The 24673-nt window shown below is 37.9% G+C and overlaps 1 protein-coding gene across 1 annotated transcript in view; it reads right to left on the bottom strand.

Annotated features, from left to right (window-relative positions):
• UBN2 (ubinuclein 2) overlaps window positions 1-24673 on the bottom strand; it is a 52307-nt gene that overhangs the window by 13080 nt on the left and 14554 nt on the right. Inside the window, exons 4-14 of the mRNA XM_072343142.1 lie at window positions 18540-18677; window positions 17372-17484; window positions 16196-16694; window positions 12659-12729; window positions 11798-11927; window positions 10349-10467; window positions 9632-9745; window positions 8097-8240; window positions 5546-5596; window positions 4238-4280; window positions 2166-3701 (exon numbers count right to left, since the gene is read on the bottom strand). Of these exons, the coding sequence (XP_072199243.1) occupies window positions 2166-3701; window positions 4238-4280; window positions 5546-5596; window positions 8097-8240; window positions 9632-9745; window positions 10349-10467; window positions 11798-11927; window positions 12659-12729; window positions 16196-16694; window positions 17372-17484; window positions 18540-18677 (2958 nt within the window). The remainder of the gene's footprint in view (window positions 1-2165; window positions 3702-4237; window positions 4281-5545; window positions 5597-8096; window positions 8241-9631; window positions 9746-10348; window positions 10468-11797; window positions 11928-12658; window positions 12730-16195; window positions 16695-17371; window positions 17485-18539; window positions 18678-24673) is intronic.

Raw genomic sequence — 24673 nt, 5'->3', positions numbered from 1 at the left:
AGTTAACAACTGTACCAATCACGTGGGAAAGGAGGGAAATGCTCTTTGGAAACTTTGCCTAGTTACAAGCACCTTTTTGTCATCACATGAAATCGTATTAGTTTGATCTTCCATGCAAGTAGACCAGCATAATCTAAAAAGCAACTTATGCACTATTCTTATCTGACAGATTAGTAGTGTCTGATTTAGACAGGAATGAAATACCTAAACATTTAGTGGAAATTCACTTTCAGTCTTATGCAATGTAGGAAGGGTAACTAAGCCCTTAGTACATAGGACCCAGCAGGTCTTTAAGGCTAAACAAGTCCTATTATCACAAATCTTTCCTTCTTCAGTGTACTTGGACTGGGAGGTTATTTAATTATCGTCTTCTCCTGAATGTACTGCACTGACTGAGCCTTAGTCCGCACTGAACAAACTCCTGGTGAAAGTTTTATCCTCCTCTGAAAACTGTCCTGAACTGTTTTACATTGCCAAAGTACCTTTGGAAGCATCAAGAAAAAAACAGAACAAAATACACATGAAGTCACAATTATTAACTTTGTAATGCCATATGTAATTCAGTTCCTCTAGCTGGATTTCCTCTGCCGATATGCCAGAACACTTTGTTGTATTACAGTATGAGCTCATGTTAATTGATTATCCACCACATTCCCAGCAGTCTCACCCTTCAACATCACTGTCTGCCAAGATGCATTTCATTATCCAAGTGATCAGTGTCTCTATAAAAATAATGGTTTGCCTGTAACTGCACAAAGTTTGCTGGAACTGATCTCATAATTCACACAGTACTACTTATTTTCTATGTCCATCAACTTTAAGTACTACCACAACCAGTTCCCAATTTCTTCCACATCACAGCAACTGAATCCAGTGGATATTGTGGATTCCACACACACACACACACAAAAAAAAGCAACCCCAGACCATTCACTGCAGCCTTACTTGTGTCGAGGCACCTTCTAGAGTACCCAAACTGCACCACATTTACGCTTAGCTCTTCTCTAGACTGCCTGTGGTACCTCTGTAGACCTTACACAGGGCATGGATTGTTTTTTTTCTTTTTCCCCTCTATTCAAAGTACCCCAAACTAAGGAGAAGGCTGTATCAGAATCTGTCATACACCCTGTTTACTCTAAGGTACAGCAGGGTGAAAGCCCACAAAAATACCTCACGAGGGTCATTTTCTTCTTGTTTTTCAGCTACACTAAGAAAAATTAACAGGCTAAAAGATTATTATAAAGCATTATGAGTATGTACCACTACCAGAAAATAGCTATGTACATCACTCAGAAAAACATAATTTTTCTAGCTCGCTATAGACCAAGACTCTAATTTACAATGGTATCGTCTTCCTTAAATTAAGTAGCACAGACTTCACAACAGAAAGAGCACTATAAAAAGAGAAGAATACTTCAAATCATCTCAGTAATTCAATTGTTCCCAGTAAGAAGAATGCATAAAGTAGGTTGTCTTCTGGGCAAATAATGGATTTGCTTGGGTTTTAGAACAACATTATTTTCAAAACATTTGTATTATATGACTTCTTTTTTTAATCCACAGTGTAAAAGTCTTGCACAAGCTCTCACAAGTCTCTTCTATTATCTTTACATATAGATAAACCTCTAATTCAGTTTGATTAGATCCTACTAAGTAAAATACATATTTAACAATCACAACTACTTTAAAAAGTTCTGCATTGCTAAATACGTGCCTTGCATTATACTCTAACCACAAACAACTGAACTCCAGCTTTGTAAACCAGTCACAAAGCTTGCCTAAGACTTTTCATATAAGCACAGTCTTTACAGATAAGTAGGCAACAATACAGAAATTCAATAATGCAAGACAATACTGCATACCCTGAAAATATGACACACAAAGCTCACCTTTTATAGGGCTCTCTTTAAAGAAAAAAAAAATATTTCATACTGCAGAACAACTGTTTTTTTTTTACTGAGGATTCCTTCGCCCTATCCCTTGATTTTACATCAGTTGAAAATACGCTTCCACAACAGTGAATAGGTTTCATCCATTTTAGCATTTACACTTAGTGAAGTGTCAGCATTAAGTTTATGATTCAAAAACAAGATACTGTAAGAAAGAATGTTTACGAAGTGTGATAAATATGAACATCACATTTAAATGTAAACTCAGATGCATACCTGCACACTGGCTGCTACAACTGGAGACCCTGAGGCAGAAGATGGTCTGTGTGGAGTTGACAATTGTTTAGTAGCACCCTGTGTTCCACTTCCTGCTCCCACAGACAGACTAGTCCTACTAGCTCCACTTGAGTTAAGGTTACTGCCTCTGCTGGCAGGTACATTCATTCCAACTCCACCCAAATTATTTTTACCAGCAGTTCCAGAAGGAGAAGAGTTGGGCAATTTTGAAGAAGCCTGAGGGTTCTTTGCAGGCTGAAGGCCTGAGGTGCGATTAGAGGGCAGCAAATTCATTGTGGGAGACTGCCTGCTGATATTTACACCACCGGTCTGTTTATGTAGGGGAATGTTGCTGGAGTGACTACTCTGGGAAACTAGTGCACTTGAACTGGAAGAACTGGGTGTTGCTGCAGGTCTGGGGGATGAGGTGGACTTAGATGAAAACTTAGGTGATGCATTGGGCTTAGGTGTCACAGAGGGCTTTGATGCAGTGGGCTTGGGAGAGGCAGCAGGTTTGGGAGAGGCAGCCATGGAGAAGGGAGGCTTGAAACCCTGGGAAGAAACCTGCGACACCATAGCCTTGGCTAAATAGTTACTAGAGGTAGAGGTGCTGGATGTTGTCCGAGAAACCAGTGGGTGAGATACTTGAGAGCCACTTCCAGATGAGGGATTAGACAAAGGCAGGCGATATACTACAGACTTCTCTTGAGCTTTGATGACTGGTGATGAGCAAGACAGTTTGGGATTACTGCTCAACTTCACCACTGGATTGGTCTGTGATTTACTAATAGTTGCTTGTAAAGGAGATACATATTTCTGCTGTACAGCCGAATGCTGGTGCACCTTTGTCATTTGTGACGTTGAAGAACCACCCTGAACCTCAGAAGATGATACCAAGATGTTAGCATCCTTGGGTCTTTGAGAGGTGGTAGAAATAGCTGCTTGGGTTTTAGAGGAAGAAACATGAGTCTGTGAAGAAGCAGCAGCAGCTTGGATCTGGCTTGACCTCTGTAGTCCTTGCTGAAGTAGCTTGGCTGGCAAAGGCTCTAAGGAAACTTTAGGATTTTGAATTGAAGATCCAGCAATAAGGCCTGAAGAGATACCAGTGTGAACTAAGTCCTGGGGTTTCTTTGGTACTGGCCCTGTGTGACCAGCAATAAGACTTGATGAGTGGGGTGTTTGAGCGGGCTCTACTTTCTTAGAAGTTGCCAGAGGCAACTTACTCATAATGCTTGCCAGTTTCTCTTCCCTCAGCCCAGGGCGAGGTCTGGATGTTGGTGTCTCAATAGCGGACCCAAGAGGAGATCCCTTGGCACCATTATTGATAACTGCGAGAGCATCAGAAATAGAGTCCAGTGAGGGTGGGTGGAAAGAAAGGTCTTCATCCAGTGAGTCGTCCAAGCAGATAGTCTCTGGAGCTGGTGTGCAGCTAGAGCTGGATGGGGTGCAGACAGGTGCACCAGTACTCAGTGTAGTAGCACAACCTGAATTAACTGAAGATATACAGGTTTTCTGTTCTTTCTTTGGACTAGAGTCCTAGCAATGAAAAAATAAGTAAAAGAAAAGTTTAACAGCCTGCCTGGAGTAGATTCAAAGTCTTCTTTAGTTGAGTACTATTATTCTATAAATTCAGAGGAACATAAAGCCTACTACTGAAGTTTGCATATTAAGATACCTATGATATATTGGTGTCCTGTGTGAATTTAATATTTGTACTTTAAAATCTCACACTGCTGCTTTATAAGGTTAATTACCATCTATGTTGCAAAGAACAGGATGGCTAATTTGATCACTAAGTAGAAATTGATAGAACTTTAATATAACTATTACTTTCCTCATAAGCTGTATAGCTTTTTGAAAAATTGATTAACATTACGAAGTTATGCAGATAATCTCTTGTATTATATAGTTTAATGCCCATGTGATTACCAGCCAATAAGCTCTAATAGCACTTCCTTAAGTTAGGATTTTCCGAATGAACCTTTTTTGACAGATTTTTTTCTGGATCAGAGGCAGAAAACTGGTTGTGCCAAATGGTCGTATAGAAGTCAGATATATAAAAAGGCATTTACCTTCACTTTGGGTTTAGGCGCCAGAATCACTTTCTTCTTTGCCCTAAAGCAGAGGAGATAAACACACGTCAGAAGACAGCAAGGAAAACAGTTTTAGTGCCACTCTGATTATATTCCAATAAACTAAGAGGATGACTACTTGGCTCCAGCTTTCTTAATTGAGCATTCTTGAAAGCACAAGCATATCTTTAAACTACTGTTGTCAACTTCACATGTAAATTAGATGCAAAATTCACCTAATTATTGATATAGCCTGATGTATATCAAAAGTTTTGGTGTTTTTTTTTTTTTGGTAATTTGTCAGTTCAGGTCATTTCAGTCCCTCACAATCTTAGACAATTTTAGAAGTTTCTTTCAGCAGAGCTTTATCTAAATGAAAATCACCAATACAGGATAAAGGTTACGTAATTTCACTTTATATTGCTGGGTTGGTTTATTTTGTCACCAAGGCAGTAGTACACTTTATGTTCCCATCTGCATTTCAAACCACAAATAGTTTTTTTTTTTTCACCTCCAAGGGTTCCATTGCTTGTCTACTGTGGAATAGTTCTGCTTTTCCTTGAACAAGCCATTCTTTCTTTTTTTTTTTGTAGTGCAAATGAACACTGTAGCACTAATGGCAGTTATGCATGCAAAGACAATACTGAGGACTATCTGTTGCCTGCTTCAACATTTCACATTGTGTTTCATTCCTATTTCCTCAAAAGGATTAAAAGATTAACACTTCACTGCTCTTCTATTCTAAGCAACTAGAAATAAAAATACATGTTTTTTGTAGGTGGACTCAGACTCAGTTTTGCCATTACGTAGAAAATATACAGTGTTGATCATATGTAGTTATAGTTTGGGTAGTATTCAAAGCCATAATTGGTTATTGGAGTTCTTTCTGAATGAGGGCAACTCCTAAGAAGGACACAGCACTGACTGAAAACACTGAAAGGAAAATTTCACTAAGATACAAAACCTACTGCGTTTACAAAGATTTATGAGGAAAAGAGCAAGAAGTACTGGACTCAATATACTGTGCTACACTGTCTATATTGTGCTGTGCTCTGTGTTTTGGAATAATTTAAGGAAAAGGTGTTAGTCCACAAATATCCATGTAAGTTATTCAGACACTTCAAAACCAAGTTATAATATTCCCGTGATACTGTATTTCAAGTAAATCTAAATTAAACAATCAAGTATCTATGAACATTATATCAATGCCTCCAAGCAGATCCCAAAATCTCTCTATTCTCTCCCCAGAAAGAGGTAGCATGAAGAGATACTACATACTGAAGCTACTTTTAAGCTGTCAGTACTTACGGAGCAGAAGTGAGATGATTGTGAACACTCCGGCTTTCTTTAAAAAGCATCCTGCAAGAGTGGTGAGAAAAGAAACATAAGATGATTCTACAGGGACAGTCAGAATATGACCAGCTAATACTCAAGTACCTTTGAATTCCCAGAGAAATCCTTCATTATCTGTTTCTAAAGCAGCTGGTTGGTATATTTTACCTGTACTGCTGTCAGAACACAGGTGCAGGCAGCCATAAAAAAACAAATGCTAAATAAAATAATGGTTATGTTTATATTCAAAATACCTCATTCAATGGCCAAGCAGAAGCGTACACAATGGAGGACTACGTTCTTCCAGCAGGAGGGAGTAAGAAGTTCTGACTTCTCAGTCCTCAAAGGCTAGCAGACGACTTCAAATATCGAATTAAGGATTATTTTGAACTCTTCTCATTGCATGTCCACACACTGATAACAGGTCTGAGTTTTGTATATGCTTTTTTTTTGTTGTTGTTTCTTTGTGGGTTTTTTGTTTGTTTGTTTTATTTCAATGTAGAAAGAAGTCAGAACACAAGACAAGCCTGTATCTACTAGCCTTCAATATTTTGTATTGGCTATTGTGTACCACTCCTGTCACTTCTGCATTTACTCTCATATTTTACCACAAAGCCAGTGACACAGCTTCATAAAAGGCTAGAGTTGCTATGATAATCTTAACATTTTATGAGGTTTTATTCCCACATGATCTATTCCTTCTCTATGAAGTGAGAACAATTCTTTACCCTGTACCCATACTTGCATGCTACCTAAATGCAGCTATAAACAGTTAATGAAATCTCTCTCCTCTCGGCTTCCAGGTAGACAAACTAAACTAGACAGTTTTCCTACATCATTGTCATCATGTTACCACTAACAACATCTGAACATGGTCTAGCTGATCCAGTCTGAGGAAGAGAGTTGGACAAAATGAGCACCGTAAGTCCCTTCTAACCCCCATGAAAGCAGCTTTGATTGTAGAAAGTAAAAGCCATCCTGTCTTGATATATGCATATACATAACGATATAAACACACATTATACATACACTTATTTTAAGCTTGTCAGAAGCCAGTGTGCCATTGTAAGAGCTTGGGCACTGGGCACACACCACACACCTCTTTTTCTGACAGAAGTACTAAAGCAATGATACAATCTGTTCCAATTCTAACCATTATGCTTAATACGTTTAAACAAGATGGCTGACACTCCTGTTTAGAGACTGGTGCAGTTCAGTCACTGTCCATGGCATTCAGGCAGCCAGATTTCAAATAACAGAAAGTACTTTTCTGGAATTCAGATTTTACCATTAGGATCATTAGGATCGAAGTAGGGAATATGCATACAAAGACTCAAAACAAGAAGTAGGATCTCCTTCAGACATCAAGCAGAATGACAAAGGTAACATGCAGATTACATTTAGATATTAAAAAATAAAATGAAACCAATGACTTAAAGGTAAAACTTAATAAAAAAAATATGCTTGCTCAAGTTCTTCCAGTGTTCAAAGCAATCTCTCAACGCAAATACAGGAAAAACAGCATGTAAATACAAAAATTATGGTATCCAAACAGTGCAGTTGGCAAATGAACTCTCATTGGTCAGCAGAAAGACTCGTTAAGGCAGCTCTTGTGTTTTCCACTGTTTTTGTTTGTTTGGAAGTGGTGACGGATCGTTTTATTACTGAAACCACTTCTACAGTTGGTTTAAAACCTTATGAAACTTTACAGCATGCTTATCCCATGGATAGCAGAGAACCATTTATGGCTTTCAAATTAACAACTCTGACACGCTTCTCTGTATTCTGGGATGACCTCACACTGTCATCTGACCACCTGACTACTGTCACGACTGATCTCTCTGTATCTTGCCCTGATCTAAACGAGGATTCCAAATCTCAACTATTTTCCTATAATTTCCAGAAGAGATGACTTCTCACTAGCATATTTATCAGCAAATGTAGTATATAAAGCTAAACTCCTGAGCAGAAATAAAACAGCTGTATGCCATTGAGGCATTTGCTCCTTTCAGCAGTACTTAACAAGCAGCTTACTGCAGCCTTATTTTCTACATTGACTATCCTACAAAACAACTAAGTACTTTTCACAACTTAATGCTGATTTGACTAATCTGCAATTAAAGTATTACTCAGCAAATCTGTTAGTACTGTTCTATCGTTTAGCTTTTAAAATTAGGTCAAGATTTAAGGGAAGGTTGTCCTCTGCAGTGTATGCTTTGGAAGGAAAGAACACATCATCTATATTTGTTTCTCGCACTTCAAAACGCCAGAGAACTTTGTCAAATTTGCTTCTCACAATAACTGTTACTGCTCTCATTTTATCTCTATCCCTTTGCATAGTTGTTCTCTCAAGTCAGTAAGGATCAAGAAACAGGTATATTTTGAACTGCATCATCACAAAGCATCCCAAGATGCAAGATGCACAAAGCATCCCATACAAGAAATGAGAGCACAACAACTTAAGTGTCTTCTAAAAATCTGATGTTGAAATTCCAACTTATAAAGTTCTTGTAACACTGCTTCTTACCTTGCCTGCATCCAGCCCTTAGGCCAAAGTGGTTTCACTTCTGTTTCCATAAAGGTTTTGAGGTAATCTTCAGCAGACTGACTTCTGTTTGGCTCTAGCTCGTAGCATCCCAGCTTGATCTTGACAAGATTACACAACAAAGATCTGCAGACGAGAACACAGTGACTATACTGATAGAAACTATTTAAAACCTCAGCAGAAATAGAATGAGAAATGGACGCACTGATACCATACAGCTGCTGTTCACTGGCAAGCAATTTTCTTCCATAGAAACAACTAACTTCCATTAAAAAAAAAAAAATCAACAATCACACAAGTTGCTACTGCAACTTGTATAATCTGCCACTGTTCTACTGGTCTCAGCAGATCATATATCTCATTTATGATTTTGTAACTAAGTTTTACATCTTTGTTTCCTCATGACTGAAAAATCTTCTCTCACTTTGCTCACAATAGTCTTGATCTCTTTTAAGACAGATAAGGTCTGAAAGTATGTGAAATCTATTCTACGCTGAATTATTATTTCAACAGAACACTTTCTGACATGGATGCTATCTTTAAAAATATGAAGGTGGAATGAGCTATGTAACATTGATTCTTCTGAGTCTCATGAAATAAAAACAGATTCAAATATTCATTTTTAAATACATATCCCTTCAGGTATCCTGATCATACCACAAGACCAGGTCAGCTAGAGCTATATTTATGCATATGTAAAGCAGTGTATATAATACATAACGTAGCCATAACAATATATAGCATACATAATATACTCCATGAAATTTGCTTCCCTGATGTCTTAACATATTGTAGATAAAAAAAGATTCTAAGTGAGAAGTTCAACAGCCCCTTTTAACAATGTTTATACCTGTTCAAAAATAAATTTAGAACTTGCACAAGCAGGTACTAAATTAGAGGCATCTGTCTGCTTAAAAGCCTTCTGTTCTTCAAAACATCTAAATAATCTAATTTTTTCAGTAAAAGCTACTCTGAGAATTCAGCATTTCAGATGAGTGTATTGTTCTTGAGAGACAATGGAATTTGTGTTCTAACATAGCAGGATGGGTTAAGATTCATGCATTCTGGATGCTGGCTTTCCCAAGGACTGGGAGACTTGCCAAGCCAGTACACCTAATTTTGGCTTTCTATTCTCTTGTGGCCCAAGTTTTACCACTCACTGAATGACAGCTTTTTGTGACATCCCCAGAATGGTGTGAAGCAGGTGCAACTCTGCTTTCACCTCTATTCTTTGCTTCAAAAAGCCCACGGTACTATGCCCAGGAAAATTCTCCTGTACAAGCTATGAAAAAAGGGTTGGGCATGGGATGATTTAGCCTTTCAAGTTAAAGAAAAGTATGTTTACAGTGCAGCATTTTAGCTTGCCTATTTTGCCTCCTAACATTTCCCCAAACTTGTAAGAAGATGTCCTTCTTATAACAATCATTTATTAGACAATACTATGTAACAACACTTCCTGCCAAGACTTTAACACACAAGAGCAGGAAAATATCTTAGTGGAAAATGTAGTTTCTCACCTTACTGTGTCATCCCAATGAAATTTCTTTCTGGGTCCCACAACCCTTTTTCCAGGTTTCTCATCATCATCTTCCTCTGATCCATTTTTCTCTCGTTCATCTTCTGTTTGCAGCCTACATTTAAAACAATTGCTTTCTTTATTGATATACAACATATAAAATGTTTCACTGAATAAGTACTGTGTTAGATGTTAAGTAAATAAAGGATCTATATTCACACTCTAGTTATATTCTCCCTGAAAGGATAAACAATTTATCTACCCCCTCTCCTCACTGCTTCACAATCTTTGAAGGCAAGTGAAGACAAAACACTGTGTTGATGCCACCAAGAATGCTGACTCTAAGTTTAATGTAGTGCTTTATCCTGAGAAATGCAAAGATGCTGATCAATCTGCTAATGCTTCTCTGTGTCTAAATCTGTTAGCTATGCAGGAAACAACTAAAATACAAAAGGATAGAAGGATCGTGAATCTGAACACATGCTTCAGCATGTTGAGTATGTCCAGACTCCTCCTCACAGTTCACAATGTCTTTCTCTCAAGATGTATTTGATTCAGATAATGAAATTTCTTTCTGAAGTCAGGTGATAACATCACTGAAATGATACCATATACTTTGTACAATTCAACTAGAGCTCAATACTTTGCTGAGCTCAGAGAATGAAGGTGTGCTTTCAGGTCAACTCTAAAACGTGATGCAGATCCCAGAAATACTTACTTGGCATTCTTAGCTAGGTTACGGGCCTGACAATCCTCTTGATATTTGCATAACTGTTCAGGCATGACATTACTGACTGCTAGTTTCAACTTCTGCAGTGGTTCTCTCAAGCGGTCATCCTGCGATAAAAGAAACACCGGATCAGTCCTACCTGATGCAATATAAAAATAACCTGAGATAATGTCTCTGAAATTATTTCTCCCTCACTCCCAATAGGCTATACTGTTGCACTGAACAAGGATTCAAGCATCACACAGAAAGTACTGCTGCAGGTAATAGTACTGGAAATATTAATGCATGCACTTGTAATTTCTCATACAATTAATGTAGTCTTGAGACCAGAAATGATGAAAGATAGTCACAAGAAAACAACTCATGAACATCCCAAAACAATATAACGATCTCATTTAATAATCCTTCCAAATCAAAATATGGAATAAAACCTCAAGAAAAAAGCAAAATGACTTGACTGATGAACACTTATATTTATAAATAATTATATGATGAATGAAGTCTCCAAAAACTCTGTAGTATAAAAATATCCTCAGTGATGCATTCAACTGCCTACACATTAGATCATTACTAGAAGTAAAAATGTTTTATATGCCTCAAAGGTAAGGACTATGAATTTAGTCTCCAGGTATTAAGAATTCCAAAAATTAAATTGAAATAAAAATATGTACTTCCTTGCATTTTAAATTCTCTTTCATGTCTTGGAACCACATCCTGGTTGAAGGAGATGATCTTTAAGGTCCCTTCCAACTCAAACCATTCTATGATTCTGTGATCTTCCAACTTATATGTTCTCAGTCCTGTTTTATATCTTGTTTTGTATCTTAATGCTTAATGTAGAAATAGCATATTAAATTGATTTCCTAATCAGTAGGTTCTGAATTCTCACACCCTCAGATCCTCTGCAAGATTTAGTCCTGAATCTCATCTAAAGAACCAGGTCAGGACCCTTCAGATCACAGAAATCTTTCTTAATTCAAGAGAAAGGCATACTCTAAGACGAAGCAAGCTGCAAATGAAGCAAAGTACTTGTAAGACTTAAAAGCAGCATACATGCACAAATAAAACAGGCTGATCATCTATAATCCATACACTTTTTTTTTTTCCTGGCACAAAAATGAATGCAACACTAACTTTTAGTCTGTCATAACCACAATAATCGTGGCCCTCTAGTTCTCTTACTTTTTATCTACTCTGTAAAACTATCCAGCTTTTAATACAAAAGCATTTAATTCCCAAAATGGAAAAGTCTAAAATACTTACAATATTTGTTCTTAAAGTAGTGACAAGAGCAGACAAAAAAGCTTTTATGCTGACCTAGCAATTGATACAGAATCTTTTCCTTTACTTGAGACAATGGCTGTTGTTCTACTCGGCTGCATTCTATCCTTACTATTACATATTTGACTCACGCTAGAGCTACTCTCCCCCCATTACCTGGACATTGAGGTGTAACTTCTTCAGACGCTTTATCAGTGTGTCCTTATTGCATGGCACAAAAGCCTCAAGGTGAGAGTACACTCCATTGCGGATGGCAGGATTTATCTCCTGTAACTGTAGCTCAATACTGACAAACAAACAAGAGACAGCCAACCAGTGAGGCACTCCAAGATGAAGATGACAACTGAACAAAAACCTAATGAAGCTTTGTATGCATAACACTCTAGCTATGCATACTTCAAATAGCAGCCTGGGATATATTTTCAGATTTGTTAAACTTTTTAGAAAAAAAGTAGTCTTAATGGTAAGAAACCATTCAAAAAAAAAAAAAGACCTTCAGATGCATATTTCCCCAGCAACACTGAATGCTGCTATCCAAATTTTATTTACTCCTTTTAGTTTCACATCAAATTTGGTAATATTTTGGCTGCTGGTCTTCTAGAGATTACTTCTTTTTATTACTTAACATTACTAAAGACATAAAACCCTATATGTTAAATTCTTAGCTGAAGGATTATAGAATAAGAAGAGTCAGAATTTTTCTTCATGAAAGCTAAAGGTGTTTTGATTTATGAAGATGTGGGACAGCAAGAAAAAATGGCAAATTTGTTGAATTTTACACATGAAGTCAAGGACACAGGGCACTACAAAACACTTTACAGTGGAGAAAGACAGACAGATAGTCATGACAAGCATTGTATTCATATGTAAATCTCTTTACCTAATTACTAGCTCAGACTGATCTACCTTCATTGACTTTTAAGGCTTTGTTGGAACAAACTCAACAATACTTCCTCTTCTGTACTTTTCCTTTCACCCCATTTCCAAAAAGGAAAGGTTGTACAGATAAGCACTTACTCCAGCAGAATATTATTCATGTCTTGTGTGAAAAACTTCTTCCTGCCTTCTTCATCAAACATCTTGGCAGCCTGAAAATACAGCAAAGAAAAAAAAAAAAAGAATATTCAAAAGTTCACAGATGTCATTTTAATCTCAACACTCATAGCTTTACTTTTACAGCTAAATCATGTTCTTATTTTTCAGTGAACAGCATTGCTAGGAAAAAAAAAAAATCCACTATACTTAACTACTTGGAAAAGGTGAAGATTACCATCATATTCAAATAACAACTCTTTGTTCTAGTGCTCACAGTCACTCTATTTAGAATCTAACTGGACTGCTGATGTTTTTTCAATAACCCTGAAAAAAACAAACCACACACCAGGAGTGCAGTTTTATTATCTCAGTAGCACTGATGGCTTTAAAAAGAGGAGCTCTTGCCTATATAACATATCAGCACATCACCATCCTCAAAGTATAAAAGGCTTGGTTTCTTCCTCTGTTTATGTACCTTGCCCAGTTACAGTTTTTTAGCCTTCCTGGATCCATCTCAACCCTTCAGAGTAATTTCTACAATGAAACTGTGTATGCTAGAGGAACGTCTCATCGCCATTTTCTGGTGCTGTTGAGCATTGTCTCTGACTTTAGACTTGGGGCATGAAAACTGGAAAATCTTCCCCACTAACTCTTTTGTATTTCTGTCTGGCAAGGAAAAGAAAAAAAAAAGAAAAAAAAAAAAAAAGCAAGATAACTTGTGTGTGCATTTCCTTTTATTACAAGATTTTCCTAGTCTCCCAGGAATGCCTGTGTAGAATTTCTCCTTGTTTCTTTCGCCTGGATTCTTACTGCCCACAAACCATGGCAGCTTCTATGAATACGCCAAGTCAATTCCCTGCACTGTTCAACAAAAACAAAACAAAACAAAAAAAACAGTAAAACCCCTCTATTCTTCCTCCACTCTAGGAAAAAAAGAAAGCAAACCTTACAACACTTACTGTCTTTAGACATTCTAGCAATGGGAACTGAGAGTGACTATCTGAAGAAGCTGAAAAAGCGTATCTTACAGCAGTTTACATAAGTACGTTATTATACTGTCTGACAAATACTGTAGGCAGTCAACATGCTATGTGGCTGAACAGCCAAATGAGAAAGGCTCTAATTTGTCCTTAAAGGATTTTGGTTAGCAACTACTGACAAGATAGGTCAATTCTATAAATAAATGCAAGTGTTAACTTGACAAAATTCCTTCATTAGTATTAAATACTTACTGCTTTTCCTCTCTGTAACTGACCCACTTACGTTAGAAAGAAATATTTTCTGAGATTGTGAACTCTATATTGCACAGTAAAATAGGAGTCTGTTACTCCATCAGAAACTGTAAAGCAGGCAACTGTCTTCAATGGTTTACCATTTCAGTCATGAACATATACTGTAGGTTTTTTAGTTCCTGTACGGACTGCACTCAGCTCGCTACCTTCTACTGTAAAGTCATCTGCTGAGGGGATGGCACTATCTGTTTTAAGATTACTGAAGCAGTTTCTCTGCTAAAAAATAAGAAAAGTTATAAACGTTTACAAGTGATAAGATACCAACAAGACAAGTTTGAAAGTCTTAGATGCAGTATCTTTAAGATTAATTAACATGAGGGTTATTACCTTTTCATCTACATAAAGTGGAAGGAAAGATGTTTTAACTTTCCACTCCCAGAGAGATCTCGAAGCCAGTTTCATCATTATGTTATCATACCTAGCAGTGCTTCTGGTCTTTGAAAAGGATGAAATTGGCAGACTCAAGAAACACTGCTATCACCGTTGGGATTTTTTGTTCTACAGACAGACTATCTTAAGTTACCATCACAACAAAAAATAGGCATTTTATTGCCTCCCTGGTTTGTGTGCAATATTGTCCTCTGCCACAGTAATTCAGAGTTACACAGTTAGGGAACTAGAAGACATTAATTTACACAAGGAGATCAGGAAGTTTTCACTAGATAATAGTCAGTGGCTTTCTCCATTTTTTTTAACCTCTTATCTAGATATATCATAACTCCATTCATGGAACACAGCTTACCTTTCTTTGCATTACAGAACACTAAAGATGTGAATCTGATAAATGTCTGGAAAAAACTGTATAGGAACTATTTTTTAATTATTTTTTTTACTTCTTTGTCACTGATAAGGCGTCAGTTGATGGCAATTTGTAGAAGGCAAGGAAGCTGCAGTCTTTAAGTCAATACATAGTCTAGTTCTACCCCACGTTTACATGTAGAACTGCTCTGCTCAGCCAGCACCAAACTTCCAGAAAACATGAGCAGAAGTAGATGACTGTAAAATTAACTGTAATTCAGCGGGTCTTTGAAAAACTTTCTTCCAACTGGGTGGGTTGTTTTAGTGAAATAGCATGAAGTTGGTGGTAGGCAGCCAACAATTTTGGCCTAATCCAGTTCCACTGCTGTTATGCTAGAAACTTACTGAAAAATTAACCTGAAATTCTGAAGGCAGACAAACCTCTCACTCAGTTTAGTGACAATTAAACCCTTATCTATATTTAGTTATGAATAACTAACTTTAAACAAACTAAGAATATTCTATAATATTTACATACAGCTAAGACTGAGTAATGATAACTATCACGCGTAAGTAATAGCAAAGCAAGCTCTGCAGCTAACTGTCACTATGAAGAAAACTGCAGTTTAACTACTACTATAAAACTTATAAGGAAAAGCTGCACTTTATTCTGAGTAAGGAAAAGCTGCACTTTATTCTGAGTAAGGAAAAGCTGCACTTTATTCTGAGTAAGGAAAAGCTGCACTTTATTCTGAGTAAGGAAAAGCTGCACTTTATTCTGAGTAAGGAAAAGCTGCACTTTATTCTGAGTAAGGAAAAGCTGCACAGGTAAGATCAGAATCTGGACAAGCAAGTAACCATTTTCTTCTCACATTCACATAACATCCGTAACTGAAACAAGGAGCATATAATATCTAAACAGCTCTGAGCCCTTTCAATAAACTAGAGGGATGTCTGTAAACTGGGAACTTATCGTTTAATGTTTTTGAGACTCCGTTGCAACCTTCCAGAAGAAACCATCCAGTTCCCATCCCTCCACCCCAACCATTTAAACTGGCAAGTTCATATAATTTGTGTTACAAAAGGCAGAATTTCAGACTGACATTAAATTTTAAACTGCAATAGTGTTTCAAGGCTTCCTCTTGAAAACTAGGTGAAGAAGCATAAATTCGTGAATATTAATAATTTAAGTAACTAATTCAAGTGAATATTAACAGCGATATTCCCTTTATGGAATAAAACATTACAATTTGTTGAACATGTTAAGCTTCAGTAGAAAACTTTTTCTCCACTGTGAAACAATCTCAACTATTGAACTGCATCACCTCTACACACATTTTTATCTGAGTATAAATACAACCATATACATTAATTCTATGTTTCTAGCATTTCAAACAGCAATTCAAGGATGACAACTCAGATCCTAAGTATTCTTCCTCCTTCTCTCAGATTCCTTACAGCAAGCCGTCACTACTTAGTTCATACTTACTGTTCGAAGATCTCCAATGCGCTTTTCAAGTAGCGTAGGCAGACCTTCTGGGAGGGCAGGCACCTGCTTGGGTGTCATGACCTGAGAGGTGTAGGTTGCATGAGTGACATTTCCATTTTCTCCTGACAGCTCAGAAACTGGGCTGCCATCAGAAGTGCCATCAAGCAACTTGTCAAAGTCAATGTCTCCCAACATCTCCAGGGCACTTTCAGTTTCTTGCAGGAGATCACGTTCATTTGTGCTACCAAAAATGGAGAGGACAGGATCGCTGATCTTAAGATTCAAGTCAGAGATATCATTTCCTGCACTGAGAGAGGAAGAAGGAATTTTACTAGGGGTAGAGGTCGCAATAGTCACTGGAGGTTTTGGACTAGATTCCTTCTTCCTCATGGCTTCCTTCTCCTTTTGAAATTTACGGATCATGGCAGCCAGAGAGAGCGAGTCTTTATAAAATTTCTTTTTCTTCTTTTCAGACTTGTGTGAATTTAAGGCCATTACTCTGTAGGGGAAAGAAATATTTCATTAGAATGAAATTTGTTATGACTTTGTTAAAGGTGACTAAGGCCTTGAAAAAACTGGCAGTTTAGAACTATTAAAAAAATTAGCAGATGGAAACAAGTGCTTCCACCTTCAGACTCTTCTATCAGCTACCTCAAACCTCCGCTTGTCCTATGACAAGAAGCCAATTCAAAATTCTGTCATCTTACAAGGCCATCATCCTTCCATGCTAGCCTCAAAACACAAGAAAGTACACAAAAATTAGTAAGAAATATGTAGAATAATCAAGCTACGCTTACAGTTTCCCAGAACAGAACTCTAGGGATAGAAAGCTATTTTTCATTAGAAGGTAGAAAACAAAGATGTAATTCTTACTGTCAGAAAACTCTGGGTAGAACAATGATTGATAACACTGTTCACAGACTCAACATTTCTATATTTTCTATAATTGATTTTCCCTTTCATTTGTTTCCTCATTCACATCCCCCCAAATTTTGAAAGTTAGTCATAGGATGTTTACGCAAAACAAGAGACATCCTAGACCAAAGTCTATTAGCCATTAAACATGAATTAACAATACAAAATCCTACACAGCTGTGATAATCTCACTGTGGTACGCAAATCTCAGAAATACACTTCATATACAATTCAACATTTTAGTTAAAGTAAGAAACCTACCCCAACTGCTTAGGAACTTTCATTTTCCGAGGCTTCTTCTCCTTTTCCATCCCTTCATCTTTCCTCTTGCGCTTCTTCATTCCACGATCTTCACTTTCTTTTAACTTTGCTATCTACAAAATGAATTAAATGCAGGACAAAGATTCTTCCATCAAAACATATTTTTACAGCTAAAAACATCTAATTTTCCTTACACTTTCCAGTTGGGAGCCAGAAAAAATATCCTGATGCATGTGAAGGCAAACAGTACAACTGGATTCATAGCAGCAATACCAGTTACTGATAATTCTCCATCGTTACTTTTTTTTTTGAGGTAGACTATCACATTGCCTCCCTGAGTAGCAGCCACCTTGGAAGACCAAATTCTCCATTCTTCTGCTCCCACACTCACATTGCTAAGTACAATGCAATATGGTGCAGCACATCTTTCTAGCTATTCAGATCAGTGGTCTCCCCTCCAAACTTCCTGGCCAACCCTAGCTTACTTTCTGAGGCTGGGTGGGAAAGCTGAATGGTGGAGGTGGAAGGTGGGGATGAAAAAAAGTCTTCATACTGTGCTGTTGTTACGCAGCAGCAGTCAAAACATTGCCATTTCTTCAGCACAGCACCAAGTTACAAATACGAATCATAGCACCACAAGGGCTGGTATGAAAAAAATTCAGCACATCGTACAGTATGCTTTTTGTGAAACATGCAGCATATACATAGAGAAATATTCATACATCTTTTCATATAGTTATTTCTGTGCTGTGAATTTATTTTATCAGACATTTTCTTTTAACTACTATTCTGATTATCAAGAACATTTCAATCCTATTTTCTACAGAATTACAAAAGCAATGCTGGAAAAATTATGCTGCCATCTTAGGGAACAAAATTCTCATAAAATTAAATAGTTACCTGTCACTTAACTTGAGATGGATGGACACAACTTGTAAGCCTGTCTGAACACGCAATTAGTCTTCCAAGACTGGACAGTCTGTGGGCATCCTGACTTATTTCCTAAGTGCTTATGCAACAGCCACAAAACAGAGACTGCAATAAGACAGTACCATGTATCATTCTGCTTTCTGTCTCTTAATCTAAGGCATTTAAGCATACCAAATCTTTTTTGATGTCCATGTGATTCAGTGCCCAATGTATAAAAAGCATAATTAATATCACTCACTTTTGGTGGCCTGTGCTTTTTGTCTTCTGCAAAGTCATCATCCTCTGAGTCAGATGCCTGGCGGAACTGCAGGGTACCAGTGTTGATATAAAACCCTCCATATTTGGTTGTCAGGGATGCAGGAACCAATTCATCATACTGGACATGAAAAAAGAAGTGTTTATCATCATAACTGTGTATGTAGTACACTTACCACTACCTATACATGAATAACTATACAGAATTCCATAAGCACTGCCTGCTAGCATAAATCAGGATAGTAATACTGTTGAAAAACTTACTGGACAGGGAACAGAATATTAATATCACAGAGTCACCTTTCTACTTTCAAAATAATACTTTGTTTTTGGAAGAAAAGATTACAACATTAAAAACAAGAAACAGGTCTGCTTTCTGAAAGAAGTGAAGACAGGCACAGAGGCCTTTTCTCCCTTAAGAGAACACTTCCAATTTTTACCTCTGACAGCATGCTACCTTATGCTAGAAGCTAAAATCTTATGATACATAAACTATATGGTCAATTATGCACCACCTGCCTACAAGTAGTTTCACCATTTACAAGTTGACTTTGTCCTTGCAGTAGGTAAGCACACTGTGAACTGTTTTTGTTTACAACAGCCTTACATACATGGCAGACCAGCAACATCACCCACTTAAAATGCATTTTAATAAAATACTGCCTCTACTGATTTCACACTGTAAGTGTCACACTTTCACTGAACATCCTTCAGTTTTATCAGAGAATGTATAGTTCAAACTACGAATGTTTTCTATTAACACTTCCTGTTACTCATACATTTATAACTGGTCTTTGTAATTATCACTTGCAGATAACCAAAGTTATTTCCAGAGCTCATTTCTTGCATGTTTTCAAGAAAGATAACAATCTGGACAACCATCACTCTGCAAAGGAAGAAGTCTCAACTGTTTCAAAGTTTTGCAAAAGTGGATATTGTTATACCTGGGAAATAGAACTGAAACAATAGACATACTTGTTTTTGTAAAACAGGCTTTCTGGATTATAATGCTTTGTTTTATGGAAATAGCCACAGTAACACTCATCCTCCTCTTGATTAGTTTTCATTAATACAGGACTCTACCGTGCACTTGGCATGCTCAGACTGTTCCAACAAACATTCCATTCCTTAACAACTCTACCCACAGTACCTGCATAAAGAAAGTTTTTCTTACCAGGTTCTCTGTTCTTTTGCTAAAATTGCTATGACGTGTTCCCCAAAGTATTTTCAAACATCTGTTATTTTCTATAATACATCTTGTTAACAACAAATACTGAAAAATCTACAGTGGTGAGCTTAATCAACAACAAATAGAAGCAAAAGCCTGTTTAGGGGCACAAAGCCAAAAGGCTTTGATACAAAGTACCAAAAAGATACAGCTGCATTTAAATGACTGAGAATTGGTTTCTTCCCTTCTCCTGAAGAGTGTGAGATTTTGACACATCTTACAGGTATGTACTCTGGCAAAAGGAAAAGTCTACTCTGAGTTACAGCCGCAAGCAATGAATGTTTACTAGCAAGACCAAACGATTAAGAATTAAGTAGGACACTTAAGAGGCAAACAACTTGCTTGCTACTCTGAATAGTGAGCCAGCAGGCCTTTCACTGCATGCCTGCTAAGTGCTGATACATCCCAGAATTCAACAGGTTGAAAAAATTACTAGGGCAAGTCGTTTGACTGTCTGCCATGCCAGTAACTGGAGATCTGAGATCACTCACAGGAAGGAAACACAGAGGGCAACGCAGTCAGTTTACCAGGTTAGTCCATTCACCCTGCACAGATGCCATATATACTGAAGATACAACCAGAGACACAGTTTAAGAACTACAAAATTTGCACCATGAAAATCATAAAGATGGAAGTTGTATCCATAAGAGGAAAACAATTAACAAGCACTTAGACCAGCAAGTTGCATGGAACAGCGTGAACTTGGAACTGTACGTGGATTTGATCTGAATAAGCAGTTAGAAATTTCACTGAGTCGTCATCTTTATCTTCTTGGAATGGAAGGCTTAATAGGCAGTACAGAACGCACACACACAAAATAAAGCAGTGACAGGATGTATGAAATACCCTGAGACCACGTGAAAGACTAGTGCAAGAAAGCAGGAGACTATTAAATAGTCAAGTAGAAAGCAAAGTGATTTAGTTATGGACTTGTCATTCATCTTAAAAGACCAGGACAATCATGCAAAGCAAACTGAAGAGTGGAGGCTGGATAAAAGCTTCAGAGAAGCCTGATGTTTTTCCACAGGCCCTCAGAACCAGCTTCATTAAGTGCAAGGAAATGAAAGGGAAAGAAAATAAATGATTATCCACAGTAGTTAATAGACAGAACAGGCATTTCCCTTTTGAGCTGACAGGGCGTGAATGGAATTGGTGAGGTTAGGCCCATATGGGATCAAAACAGAAGCATAGAGTAGTTGCCAAGTTTGGAGGAGAAAGTACACAGTTAAAGCTGAGACTATTATTATAAGAAGTAAAGAACAAGAAAAGGAAAACACTGAGAAGACTTGGCTGCAAAGCAGTAAAGGAAGCCCTAGAGAACAAACAGTAACAATTAAAGACAGTCCACAAGTGAGAAAACCATGAATTACAACATGTAATTAGTATGACTGACATGATACATGGCACAAACCCATACAAACAAGTTGACCAGAAAGGCACAATTTATTCAATATAGAGATGAACAGACTTCCATACAGTCAGCAGCAAACCAATGTCAGCAAGGGGGAGAAGTGCAGCTGATCAGTTAAGGCTTCAACAGCTTCCTCCAAGGACTATGAATTTAGTCTGACTTCCAATGACCTTTTTGACATTCAGTTCTCCTTTAACCCTTGGTGGAATTTCATTTCTCCCTGTCAAAATCTGACTTTCCCTCAGCAATAATGGAAACGCAGAATGGCTTAGATTGAAAGGTACTATGATGATCTAGTCTGTACCCCCCCACTGTAGGCAGGATGCACAGTGTTATCTCAAACGAGGTTAAGAGTCAACAATCCATTGCTTTTGTAATCCAAGATTACATCAAAAACTAAGCAGAAAGCTTTGTAATGCTTAAGGATCCACTTCCACAATGTATAGGTAAGTTTTGTCGTACCTTTTATTTAAGTAGGCTGCTCTGGAAGTTATGCCTCCTATTTACTTCCATGGAAACAACATCATCATTTGAGAAAATTCTTAACTACAAATCAGTATTTTTTAAACACAGGCACCACCATTAGCTATGCAGTTTCACCAGTGATGAACAAAAGCCTGCATACCTTGCTCACAAAATTATGCACAGCTATCTGAGAAATGGCTTGTCTTTCACATTGCTGTCACCACTGCTGAGATGCACCATCCATCACCTCACTGCACTCACTTCCACTACTTGGTCTCCATAAATGTTCAGCAAGCATCAATGAATGCAAGTTTTCCACACACAGGAATTCAATGACACACCTTTACTTCACTAGCACTTCCACACCAGACACCCTTTGTCCCTCTGCTACCATCTGTCACATGGCAACAAAATGTAGCAGAACACTGGCCGGAAGTACTACCAACACTCTTCTGATATCATGAACCAATCTAACAATAAACAGAAGGCATTACTTCCAGAGCAGGGTTTGCATTTCAGCTTAATTTATAAAGTGTATGATCACTCACTATTGTTATCTGTTCAACTCCATTCTTTCAGAGACTGTGCTCTGATCCACACTGAGTAATTACAGTAGTAAAACACTGAACTGTACTTTTAACATAGTGCTTAATCCTTCCAGCTTTCATGTTGCAGAACAACACTACTGAAGAAAAAGTTATGCTTTCCTTTTCCATTCATTTAATGTGAACTGCAGACTTGTCACTTACAATACCTCAGATAAATGCTGTTATCTCAGACCTCTGATATCAGCTAGTTTAAAGCCTCTTCATATCACAGTAACAATTATTTCTGAATATTTTTGGAAAACACTCAAGTTCCTTGTACTGCCTAAGTATACTTCCCTACTCATGAAGATTAACTGACCCCAGGCTATCACCTGCTGCTCCAGTGGCTCTGATTACTTTGAAAAGTAACTTTGTACTTCCCAAAAACAAAATAAAGATTGAGAGGGAAAAAGTAGAAAATAGTTCTGTTGTTACTATTAATACTATATTTATTTCTTGCAACAGAAGACTCGACATACAGCAATTTAAGCAATGATACTACAAAGGCCAGATATACATCTGAGAAGCTGTTTGAGCTTTCTGTTTCTAAACTGTCTCACTGAGGTCTTGAAATAAATGAACAGCCTTAAAGTATCTGATTTAAATGCAAGTCAGGACATGGGATTAAAAAAAGCTACTAATTTACTCCTTCCTAAATATATATATATATATTGTATTTTTCAGAAGAAGCATTTTAACAAACATCAGATTTGTTCTGCACATTCAACGTAATTCATTTAGCCATAATGAAAGTTGCACTGTAAGACTGCTGGTTACTGGCACCAGGCTATTACAGCAACATTTTGGTATCAGGGTGGCTGCAGGGGTGGCCTCTGTGAGAGGCCCCACATTAGATAAGAGCCAGCTCCACCCAGCTCCTAGAGGGACCAGCTGCTGGCCTGAGCCACTGAACAACACTTGGTGGTGCCAGCAACAGGATACCTAAGAAAGGGTAGAAGTTGCTTTGGGAAAATAGCTGAAGAGCTGAAAAAAAAACAGAGGAACAATCCCACAGACACCAACATCAGTGAAGAAGGGCAGGAGGTGCCCTGTGCAACCCATGGAAGAGCCCACTGTGCAGCAGTGGGTGATGCCTGAAGGAGGCAACAGTCCAAGGCAAGCTCCTGCAGAAGCAGCTCAGGGGCCAGAGCTGCAGCCTGGAGCTAGAGAGGAGCCTGCAGGGGAGCTGTCACCCATGGGGATCCATGCTGGAGAAGTGCACTCTGAAGGCTGGGCCCTATGATGTCCTTGAAAAGTCCTTGAAAAGCTGCAGCTCACAGGAAGCCAACCCACACAATATCAGTTTGGGAAGGATAGCATCCCATGAGAAGATGCTCCTATATAGAACATAGGCAGAATGAGCATGAAGGAGTGGCAACAACAAAGCATTATTATGGACAATCTCCATTCCCCTGAGCCCCTAGGGACAGGGTGGGAGGTACAAGGTAGATCAAGGGAAAACTGTTTCTAATTTGCTTTTAGTTCTTACTGTTCTAGACTGTTATTAACTGGCAACAAATCTCCATTTGTTGTGTCTGAGACAACTGGTGACCAATCACCTTGTCCTTACCAAAACAGACAAGTTCTGCAGAGAAGGGAGAGTGAGAGCAGCTGTGTAATAGTTGGCTACCTGTGGTGTTAAACAAGTATAGCATATAGTTTAAACACAACTACTCCACATGTGGAACAATATCTGCTTTATTTGTTTGGTACTCCACTGTACACCCTTATTTGTCTTGGAAGGAGGAGGGGCACAAAAGCAAAGAAAAACTTAATTGAAGTTTACCCCCGAATTCATTAGAATGCATATGACATGTCAGCTGCCAGCCGGCAGATCTACCCTGAAGACACCTGGGAAGCATGCGGGATATCTTTTATTAAAGGTGACACTGTGCATTGGTGCCCAACCACAGGGCAAAGTGACAGTGAACAAGGAAGACAGGCCAGGAATAACAAATCTATATCCAAAGAAACAGCTAGTAAGCAAATCACTTAAAAATAAAAACAAAGCTTTAAAACACCCTCATATATTTAGTGAAGATGAGGTTACAGAGGCTTACAAGGGCAGCTTTTTCCACGTGAAAATGCAGCAATAATGTTAAGTTTATCTATCAATTTAAAATGAAAGTATGCTTAATAACGTGTCCTAGGCAACATTTTTCCTGTACAAGCATCTGTAGCATTAGCAGGTTAATAGTTAAGGCCTAGAGCATCTTCAGGTGCTGACTATCGATCAACATCTGTTACACTTGGCATTTATGTTTTGTTTCAATTACTGTCAGTTGGGTTATGGAACACCACTGTTTCAAGACAATTTAAACTGCTTACTGATTTCTAGGTAGGCAGTTCTCCCATCTGTGTTCATCTGTCCAACTCAGGAAGTTGCTAAGTGGTCTTTGCTTTTGGACATGCAGGTGAAAGTAAGA

The sequence above is a fragment of the Excalfactoria chinensis genome, chromosome 1, assembly GCF_039878825.1.
Source record: "Excalfactoria chinensis isolate bCotChi1 chromosome 1, bCotChi1.hap2, whole genome shotgun sequence".
Classification (NCBI taxonomy): Eukaryota; Metazoa; Chordata; class Aves; order Galliformes; family Phasianidae; genus Excalfactoria; species Excalfactoria chinensis.
The sequence above is the reverse complement of the archived record's forward strand: the minus strand, read 5'-3'. Positions and strand labels throughout refer to the sequence as shown.